Source organism: Fragaria vesca, linkage group LG7 (assembly GCF_000184155.1).
Source record: "Fragaria vesca subsp. vesca linkage group LG7, FraVesHawaii_1.0, whole genome shotgun sequence".
In the NCBI taxonomy this organism is placed as follows: domain Eukaryota; kingdom Viridiplantae; phylum Streptophyta; class Magnoliopsida; order Rosales; family Rosaceae; genus Fragaria; species Fragaria vesca.
In genome coordinates this window covers 22,335,238-22,346,205 of record NC_020497.1, presented here as the reverse complement: position 1 = coordinate 22,346,205, position 10,968 = coordinate 22,335,238, and the positions used below count along the sequence as shown (strand labels likewise).

The 10,968-nt window shown below is 39.4% G+C and overlaps 1 protein-coding gene and 1 pseudogene across 2 annotated transcripts in view; both read right to left on the bottom strand.

The window, feature by feature from the left end:
* Positions 1-3,739: 3,739 nt before the first annotated feature.
* Positions 3,740-6,610, bottom strand: LOC101312391 (putative transporter arsB-like). Its single transcript, XM_004308018.1, has 4 exons — positions 6,473-6,610; positions 4,838-6,051; positions 4,554-4,743; positions 3,740-4,002 (listed from the first exon to the last, which is right to left on the bottom strand). Exons 2-4 carry the CDS (start codon positions 6,014-6,016, stop codon positions 3,740-3,742), a joined length of 1,632 nt encoding a protein of 543 aa, XP_004308066.1. The 5' UTR covers positions 6,017-6,051; positions 6,473-6,610.
* Positions 6,611-8,411: 1,801 nt separating this feature from the next.
* LOC101312100 overlaps positions 8,412-10,968 on the bottom strand; it is a 4,412-nt pseudogene continuing 1,855 nt past the window's right edge. Inside the window, exons 3-4 of the transcript XR_185313.1 lie at positions 9,276-9,711; positions 8,412-9,210 (exon numbers count right to left, since the gene is read on the bottom strand). The product of XR_185313.1 is annotated as an uncharacterized LOC101312100 (transcript). The remainder of the gene's footprint in view (positions 9,211-9,275; positions 9,712-10,968) is intronic.

Sequence of the window (10,968 nt, the reverse complement as noted above, 5' to 3'; positions counted from 1 at the left end):
AAGCCTTAAGTATGGTGTGCAGATATATGCATAATCCGGGTAAAGGTCATTGGCAAGCTGTGAAGTGGATTCTACGGTATATTTTTGGTACTGTAGAAGTTGGATTAGTGTTTCAACAGGACAAGACGAGTCAGTGTGTTGTTGGATATGTGGACTCTAATTACGCAGGTGATTTGGATAATAGTCGGTCTACTACAGCTTATGTGTTTACTCTTGCTAGTGGACCAGTTAGTTGGAAGTCGAATTTGGAGCATACAATTGCTTTGTCGACTACAGAAGCTGAATATATGGCGGTAACAGAGGGTGCAAAGGAAGCAGTTTGGCTTCGTGGTTTGCTTGAGGACTTGGGACTTATTCAAGAATATGTGGATATTCATTGTGACAGTCAAAGTGCTATTTATTTAGCAGAGAACCAGGTTACTCATGCTCGTACTAAACATATTCGTGTCAGATATCACAAGATTCGTCAAATGGTAGAGGATGGTGATGTTCAACTCCTGAAGATTAGGACCGAAGATAATCCTGTTGATATGTTGACAAAGGCGGTTCCATTGAGCAAGTTCAAGCATTGTTTGAACTTGATTGGTGTTTGCAGAATTTGAAATTCCCTACGGGGATGTCGAAGCGGCGATTGGATTGGAAGTTCTACTTTGAAGGATTTGTATCAATTACGCCAAGGTGGAGATTTATTAAAGGATTAAATTCACTTTGCCCCCTTGTACTTTAGGTCAATAATCAGTTTGGTCCTACATTTTTTTTTAATAACGTTGGTCCTTGTACTCTCAAACATCATCAACCAAGTCTAAAATTTTAATATGGCTTCAAAAATAATATTATTTGCTGACTTGAAATTGACATGGGGATCCACATTTGAGCTTTTTAACCTACAAATAGAGCAAATAAACATTCTAACGATGAAAAAAGTCATTTTTCAAGGACCAAACTCACCCATTTTTGCACTAAAATTCAAATTTTGGACTTAGATGATGTCATTTGAGAGTACAAGGACCAACGTTATTAAAAAAAAAAGATATGAGACCAAAATGATTATTAACCTAAAGCACGAAGGGGCAAACTGAATTTAATTATTTATTAAATATTAGCTTTAATTGATAATTATCAAAAACCCGAATAGGAGGCCCAGTGTGTTATCACGTGGGCATTGTTGTCTTAGTTTGATTAGGAATATGTATAAACCTAGGTTAAACTAGGTTATATATATATATATATATATATATATATATATATATATATTGCTGCCGCCATGTATTTGGGGGTGTGAGGAATTTGTAATCAAACCTAGGCTGTTCTCTATCATCAACAAGGAACAATAGTATTTGGGGTTTGGGTCGTTGAGAGTTTTGTTACAAATCTCTATTGTACTTCCTCCAATTGTTATAATGGAATTTATCGCCGACTTCGTAAAGTGGACGTAACTCAATCACATTGATCGGATGAACCACTATAAATTACGTGTCCTCGTCTACCTTTCTTTTATTTGTTCCAATCAATATTCGGTTTGTATCGTTTCCGCATAACACATTGCACAACAAACGTAAAATCAATCATTTAACATTGCAATGCTATGGTAACAACACTATTATGACTTGGACCCAAGCTCAAAGCTTCAAACTACAAAACTTATGACTTAGGAGGCACCTCGTCGAAGTTCATCGAATGACTGCTAGACACCTTTAAGATAGTCATGAATCCAATCCATCTTCCACATCAAAAAATTCAACACACTGAAACAAGTACTTGATCTAAAGCTCTCTTTTTTTGTGTGATTAAATTGTTGCATAATTACTTCCTTTCCAAAATCAATTCTAGACTCCAAAGCAACCCAAAAGCACTCAACTTTTTAACTTTTTCATGTACCAAAAGTTACCTACTTTTTCAGTTTCAGCATTCAACAACATAAAAAAGAAGACAAGATCCCACTCTCTTTTTTTTACTTTTTCATTTACTTTTCAGTTTCACAATCACCTCCATAAAAATCACAACCGAATTAAAACAGAAAAAACAACAAGATTATCATCATGCAAATTGCGTGAGCGAAACAGAAAAGACTAGAGGAGGAGGTGAAGGTAGTTACGGGGACGGAGGTAGGCTGGACGCGCGCTTCGGCGGAGACGATGGCGGTGGCGGCGGCGTTGATGGTGTCGACGCTGCTGTTCTGGACGCTTCTCATGGCCATAAGGAATTTGATTTCACTCGCTATCACTTGGCTTGTGATCTCCGAGCTGCAGGAGGAGGAAGCACTTGGAAATCTTTTGAAGTGCGGCGAAGTTTGAGCGGGAATCGCGGCGGTTACGGCGATGGAGGAGGGCGGATTGTGCGGCGAGATTGGAAGAGCTAAAAGGTTGTCTGTTTACGAGTTAGGAAGAGCTAGAGGCAGCTCTTGAGCCTATATAAGGATGGTGTAATCTTCCACTCATAGTATGAAGTTATATGAAGGTGTATCAAGTTGTTTAATCAAAATCCTCTATGTTTCTTATCTAAAAGCCTATTCTATAAGGTAGTCACCTTGATAGCCTAGGAGCTCTGTGCATGCCTTCGGGCTACACATCTCCATTCATGTTATGTTCTTATTTTAGTGTTTCTTCTTTGTTTAGTCTTATGTTTTGCATCCACATTATTCCTTTAATCCTCCCAACATTCATGTTTATCTATACCTCGATCGGAAAAGCCTAAACCAAATATGCCACCACGTGGTATCAGAGCCCCTGGCTCGATCCTTGAAGAAATCTTGCATTGACTATCGTTTGGTGTGTCCGGTGCATATGGAAAAGAAGTGGAAAGAGGTATATGGAGAGAAGCCGAAGTACAGCAAAAGAGGCCAGAAAGAAAAGAAGGAAGACAAGGAGAAGTGAAGGCAAGAAGAGAGAGAAGAGAAGGAGAAGAGAAGATAAGAGAGGAAGAGAGAAGAGAAGGAAGAGAGGAGAGGAGAGGAGAAAAGAAGGAGAAGAGAAGGGGGAAAAGGAAAAACAAGGAGAAGAGGAGAAAAAGTGGGAGAAAGAAGAAGAGGAAGAAGAGAAAATAGAAGAGAGACGAGGGAGAAGAAAAAGAAAATAGAAAGTGAGGAAGAAGTGCAGCACGACTGTTACGGATCTGGTGATCTTATTCTGCTGACTCTAGTAAATGAGAACAAAATTTCTAACACGCGAGAGCGACAAAGAGATAATGTTAATCGATCTGTATATGCTACCTATATATTTTTGTTTTGTTGGCATTGGATGGAAACGTGACAACTGAATCTGATAATGACTCATGACTCATGACTCATTGGTTGAAAATTTGACAAGTTGAAATGACATTGGCTTGTCTCTGTGTCTTTGGATTGTGATTGTGAGAGTGTAACGATTCATATTGTGAAACTAAGCAGCTTGTTTGTTTCCAAATCAGCCAAGTATACCCCTTTCAGCTTGAGCTGAGAGAGCGTATTCAGCGCACCCGTCCATTTGACGCGGACTTTTGACTTTTTCAAAATGGACGGCGGAGATGGACGGGTGCGCGGCGCACCCGGGTGCGCTGTATAATTTTCGTTGAGGTGAAGGCCCCAAATTCAATATTCCAGCCCAATAAATACCCTTCAAACTTCTTTCTTTCATTCCTTGAACCAAAACGCTATACATACAATACAAGTGATACAACCTAAGCTTTTTATCAAACAAAAAAAAAAAAAGAAAAAAAAAAACAAGAAAGAAAGATACAACCATACCTTGCATCACCAACAGTGTCATCTTATCAGTGTCAAACCAATAGCAGTGACTATGATAGTGGAGGGCACCCCAAACTTGAGATGGCTCCAGAATGACAAATTGTATGCAAGGTGTGGAGCTTGCCGAGCCTGTTCACATACTATCAAGTTGGCTGCTGATCCCAAAAGTGAGAGGTTTCCTGCAACCGTGCTCACCCAAGCTAGAAGCAGCCATGCCTTCTTCTCATCCGCTACTGATATTAAAGCCGCGGATGCTGCCACTCGTCCTCCAAGCAAGAGAACTGCACAAAAAGAACATGTTCACAGTCTGATCAGCACTTAACCGCTCTCATAAATACCTAAGTTCTGCAGGCATGGAAATGAAAGTGACCAATCTTGCAAGACTACTGTTACACTAGGCTCATGAGTAGTATGGTTCACATCTAACTTGTGACTCAATTTGTGTTATGACTTATGACTTATGAGACTATTTTGTGATTCTAATGTTAATTACAAATTGATGAAACTTGGTGCTTCATTCTTCATCAGTACCTGAGAGCACTTGCCTAATCAAAGAAGATTTAGTTTTGCAGATATCCTTATCTTCTAGCAACTACAATATTCAGTCCCTTGTGAAGGGATTCCAGCAGAAGGCCAATCACACTGAGATCAAGCATTAGGTAACACAAACATATGCACGTCTATAATAACCAATACGAGTTTTCAGACAGTTAAGAGTAGTTATACGACGCAACAACTCTTGATTCTAGAACGTTACCTCATCAAACAGACCAACATTATCATAAAACCAGTAATAAAGAAGTTTATACATGGGAGAAAACATCAGCATTACCAGTTGGCACATTTGAGGCCACATTTGATAGTAGAAGTATGGTAACAGCAAGAACTGCTATCCCGCCAACATGATCAATTTTTGCATGGGGCTCCATGAAGTCCCAAAGAGCGCTTGGAATGCCGGTTTTGTTGAAGCCATCCACAGTTATAAACATACCACAAAAGAAAATTAAAAGGGAATAGGATACCTGGTCAAATAAGAGAAATCATGAGGGTCATTGGTTAGAAACTTATCAACAGTTGTAATCTATACGTTAAAATTACCAATTTTCTCAAATGTACCTTTTCTAGGCTTGGCCGAGCATCCTTGAAATCAAGAACGACTAGTGCAAGTGCAGCAGTAATCGCACACCATGACATGTTTAGGCCCAAAAGAAGTGCAATCAACATTCCTATTGTAACAAGATAAACGCCAGATTTCCACAACATCCTTCTCCATTTTGTGGTCATTGTTTCCTTTCCTTCCAAAGCCTCTGTAGCAGTACAAGTATCTCTAGGTTTTTCCTTTGATGGAGCCCTTTTTGGAGCAACTGTTTCCTCCTTTTTCTGGGAAGCCAAATCATTTGTCTCCTCAGTCTTCGATGCACTTGAACTTCTTGCAGACTCAAAAGCACCAGTGCTAGAAACCCTCTTGATTTCAGCCTCAGTTGAAGGCACACGGTTCCTAAGATTTTCAACAACTGGAGAAACTAGCACACTCCTGGCTTCTAGTCTAGAGTTCAGCTCCTCAGAGTTGAAGGATGCACAATGTGATAGTGTGGCTGGTGAAAACCGATGAGAACTCACATCCTCCTCCGCGACAACATCTCCAGTTGCATCTTCCACATCCTTCTGGATAGACAACAACTTCCAGTACATACACAAAAGAAGTAAAGCATTCACACAAACTCCTACAAGCATTGCAGGGAAAATTCCTACAACAAACTTTCCAAAAGGAATGTTACTCTGAACAGCTATAACCAGGTTTTGAGGATTGCCAATTGGGGTAGCTGCAGACCCAATATTTGCACTGGAAGCAAGTGCAAGCAGGAATGGATGAGGCGGTAAGTTATGTTGTCTTGCAACTTTTAGTACAAACTCAGTCAAAACCACACAAGAGGTGTCATTGGTGAAAAGAGCACTTGAAATGGCAGAAATCAAACAGACCCTACATATCAAGTCCTTTGCTCCTTGGCTTTTCCATAAGAGCAACTTCCCCAAATACTTAAACATATCTGCTCTTTCAAGATATATACTTACAACCATTGTCCCAAACAAAAGGCCAAGAATTGGGAGATCAATAGCAGCATAGGCTTGATCCGGAGTTAGGACTCGGAACACAACCATCAGCATTGCCCCTAAAAGAGACCCTGCTGTCCTCCCAATGGGAAGAAAAGGGACAGCTGGAAACACCGCCAACATCCAGAAGATTGCAAAGGCAATGGAGCCTAGAACCACTTTGACAGAAGAAGCCATTGCCATGTTTACAACTTAAGAAGCTCAAAATCTTAGAGGCCCTAAACAGGAAAACCAATTAACAATAAGACTATTGGTTATATATACAAGGTCATGTCATGAATGTGAAACAGCAATGCATCATTTCATTGGAAACTTGATCAAACAATATAAAACACAACTTGTATCAGCTAGGCAAGGTTGAAACTGTCAATCACCTCAATTCCCATAGCTTATGATATCTGTATATCTATATAACAGAACTAGAAAGTATGGAAGAAAGCAAAACAGACTGCCAATCATTCATGTCCAAGCAATGAGATTATGTTTGACCAAAAAAAAGCAACGAGGGTTATGAGCTCATCTGAGAAAACACATATGTGAAATACTACTTCAGAAAAAGAGAACCACATGATTCAATTCCATTCAACTTCAGAACAAGAAAGAAAAAAAGAACACCTCAAACAATCAAATCCTCCTCACCTCAAAGAATTAAATGGTGTAATGGGGAAGAGCTGTATAAGCTGCTAGTCTTCTGCAGCTGTAAAAATCAAAAGCAAGCACTTGATGAAAAAGAAGGTTGGTGATTTTGGACGAGATGGACATCCATCATATATAGGCTCTAATATCTTTTGTGGTTGATTAAACATATGAGGATCTCTGTAATAAGTGGAGATTCTTATCATCTCCCACATCTGAGAAACTCAGAAACAAACAAAAAGAAAGAGAAAAAGGCTTTCACGACAATATGGGTGAAGCATGGGTCCTAAGTTCGTAATCTCTGTGTTTGTTAAACAACTATAATCTATATATAGTAACTCTTGGTGTTGCTCGGTCTAAGGTTGTACCAATCAGTGTCTTAGATAAACAAAGTCGGTGGAAGGTGGCAGTAACATATCACAAAGTCTGTTGTGAGGTTTGCAACAATATAACGCAACTGTAAACTGTCACATCAGTTTACAAACTCTACTTACATAAATTTTATTTACTGTTCAACGTTCAAACATTACATTCTATCATATTTCGGTGCATGACATACTTCGCGTTTTGGACATTGAGATCGGCTAAAGATAACAAATCCTATGAGGTAAAGCTCGGAATATATCATAACCGGTTGCTCTCTTGTTATGTTTCTGCTGTATTTTAGTAAAGCACGACTGTTACGGATCTGGAGATCTTATTCTGCTGACTCTAGAAAATGAGAACAAAATTTCTTTAACATATATAGGCGAGAGCGACAAAGAGGTAATGTTAATCGAGCTGTATATGCTACCTATATGTTTATATTTTGTTGGCATTGGATGGAAACGTGACAACTCCATCGGATACTGACTCATGACTCATAACTCATCAAACATGTTTACTTAATACTTGTATATATGTGAGGCAAAGCTTTCTATATATATTTTTTTTGCAGTATGGGTAAGAGCAGCCCAAGTTCATACTTAAGCCAAATAAGACTTTGCTATATATTGTTAAATGTCAACTTAAAGATGTTTTTCTAATCACAACTGAAAGCAGGTGTTATGCAGAAAAATTAGAAATGGAACACCTGTGTTTTATAATACGTCATTTCTAGACTAACACGTTCGGTTTTTCGATTGTCAGAATTAGTAAAGAAAACAAAATCAAAACGAATCGAATAAACCAATTTAGATGCCATAAAAGATAGTTTGCCTTGATCATGTGACAGACATTATTGAAGTATAGACATCAAAAGGGTGTTCAATATTTCACGGGTAATGTTAGCTTCTGTAGGTATATATCATTTTCATATGAAATTAATAAATAGAACTTGGAAACAATGCAATAAAAGTCCAAGATGACCTTCCTTAACAACAACAAGGTTGAACCTTCACCACATAGAAGCTAAAACCATATGAGAATAGGTCGGCATTGATAGACAGATAGATCTTTTGGTCTGTAATTTGCCACACTACAGTGTATGCTTCTATAACATCCTGAATTCCTGATAGTGATGAGGTTGGAATTTGAGCCATAAAATTTTAGAATTGGTCCTGAAAATAATGCTCATTTGGCTCTATTTCTTTGTTGTTTATCATGGTCTCCTGGTTTGTTGGTCATAGCCTGGTTCCTTCTAAGTTCAAGCCTATAATCTGTATTTGGGCAAGTGGGGAAGGACAAGGACAAGGTTTGGCCATTAGTCCCCAGCAAACTTCAATCAATCATATCTATATATACATGGTTATCCTTAGGACCTCAGCCAGCATTACAAGTGTTGACACCAACTTACATTACCCTACAAACATTGGACCAGAGAATGAAGTTCATGCCCTACATCTTCAAGACACCCAAGTTTGTTAGATTTCTATTATCAAAGAATCATGAAAAAGAGAGAAAGAAAATCGTGAAGAACACCAATATTAAGAAAACAGAGATTATGAACCAAAAGAGAACATTCATGGGGGTAAAGAACTTTTCTTTATTACAAATTGAGGAAAAAATAATCCAGAACAACAACATCTACAACAAGTGAATGCTATCCTTTTGTATAACATCAAGTAAAGAGATATTCTAAAGAATTCCTTTTTAGTACTCACACTAACAATTCTACATTCTATATCCTCTGCATTTATCTTTTGTTTTTCCAGGTCATAAGAAACACTCACCTCTGCCCTCCATCAATTAATCATCAATGTGATCTGAGGTTTTACAACGCTATACATCAGATGGGGAGGTAAAGTGAATGTTGAGCCCTCCTATGTCATCTAACTCCAGCTTGTAGAATTGGAAAGAAAGTCCAGTCATTGCCAGGTTTAGATTCCTTAGCAGCACCGTTTTTGTTTGCCCACCACTCTGAGCCAAGGTCTGACTTATTGGGAACATCAGCTTTTGTGTTGTCAAAATTGAAGTCCTTTGTTGATCCAAGTGTGATTGATCTATGCTTCCGATAACAATGATCTTCCCCTTCTGCCAGAGCATTTTCAGGAATTCTACTGAAACTGTCCCCAGCGCTCGACTTATTTGTTATTGATGAACCATGTCTTTCATTTGGGAATTCAGCTGACTTATCCTTTGACGATTCTGATGCAGTTTTAAAAGATGCACCTGGTTTATTTGCAAGACAGCACACAACATCTTCACAAGTCAATTCAAACGACACCCTGTGATCAAATACATTTCCATCATTTTGACATTCACTCTCAGAGTTGGCCAGGGATGCCACCTCAGAGATCTTGTTCTCCAGAAGGCCAGCTTCTCTAGATGCAGGCCCTGTACCATCGGGTGTCAAACATCCAGAACCCAGCCTGGAACCGACTCCCACACCATTAGGGGTCATAGATCCAGAAGCTAACCTTGAACCTAGCTCATAGCCGTCTGGCGTTAGTGTCCCAGAACCTAGCCTGGAACCCAACCCCGCACCATCTGGTGTTAATGATCCAGAACCCAGCCTTGAACCCCATTTATAAGCGGCAAAATGTTCAAATCCTAAGAGTTTGGGAGCTTCCCCCATGCGAAATTCAAGCACTGGATATCTGTCGGGAAAAGGAGAAGATGTGCCGGAATTTGATATTGCTGATCCTGGTGATCTGAGTTGGCCACCCGGGCTTCCTGGATATTGTTGGTAAGGCTGGAATTCGCCATAGGACAATGCAAACTTCTGACTGCCACCACTGTGTCTACGACTTCGGTCCAGCGAAGATGTCAGAAGCTGAGCAAATGGCACTTCAGGGGATGAAGGTGTAGTCAGTTGCACGGATTCAGGAGGGGGAGTATATGGAGCAGTAGATGGTTCAGTGTTGAATGTAGAGAATACCGGTGGTGAGACTAATTGGGTCTCATATGCATAAGGGCCAATGGTAAACATGGACAGAGCTCCACCTGGAGAGTATGCATTGGCAGAAAGGGCAGCAAATGACATGAATCCACCAGGTGATTGAGTAGACGATGGTGGTCCAGATGGCAGGAAAGATGCAGGAGAAGAGGGAGGGGCAATGAAGGGAAGTACAATAGAAGTTGAGGAAGTTTGGTTTTCTGCGGCAGGAACTGCAACCCCTGGTACTGTAGGCTCGGGTACAAGGACCGCAAGACCAATTCGCTTACTTTTCTGATATCCAAAACACCAATATAGGCTCCAGCAGCTTCCCCATCTTCTTTTCTGTAGTCAAATAACAAAAATTGTCAATAACTCAAAGCAATTGTATGCATTATTGAGATCAATTCTACCTAGTAAGGCTCAAGCATAACATGATTGCATGCATCCGTTTGTTATTTCAGCAGAAGAACTTCTTCAATTACCGCCGTTACACATTAACGCGCATTGGTACAAAAATTCAATATAATCAAATGATTTCAAACCCTAAATGCACTAGTTTCGCAAGGGTCTTGAATTATTGCCTCCTTTAAAAAGCTAGACTATACACATTGGTACAAACAATCAATATAACCAATTATTGATCTCAAACAGTTAACTATTTAACGACAACTACAAAGAGAATAGTAGAACACAATCACTAAATAAGAGGAAAGAATCATTCTTAAACAAAGATTTTACTGTACTCACAGAACAAAATCTGTAACATATACCCCCCCAGGCCCTCCCTCACCATTATTCAAACCAAGTGTCCACTTCTGTCTAGAAGTCACAGTATACACATTTATTAAATATGGGCTTCAATTGATAATTAGCAAAAACCCAAATAGGAGGCCCAGTGTGTTATCACGTGGGCATTGTTGTCTTAGTTTGATTAGGAATGTGTATAAACCTAGGTTAACTAGGTTATATATATATACAAGAATTCTCAGGTGCGGACGTCCGCACCTGAGTTTTGATGCGGATTTCTATTTTTACACCACTTTCCGATCGAATTTCCTCAAACTTCCTTCTAGACATATCTAGATCATCTTGTGTAGATCATCTCTGCAAAATTTCAGCCAATTTGGTGATCGTTAAGGCTCTCAAAATCGAAAAACAAATCTGACGGACTGAATTATGTCCCGTTCATCATCTCCATTTA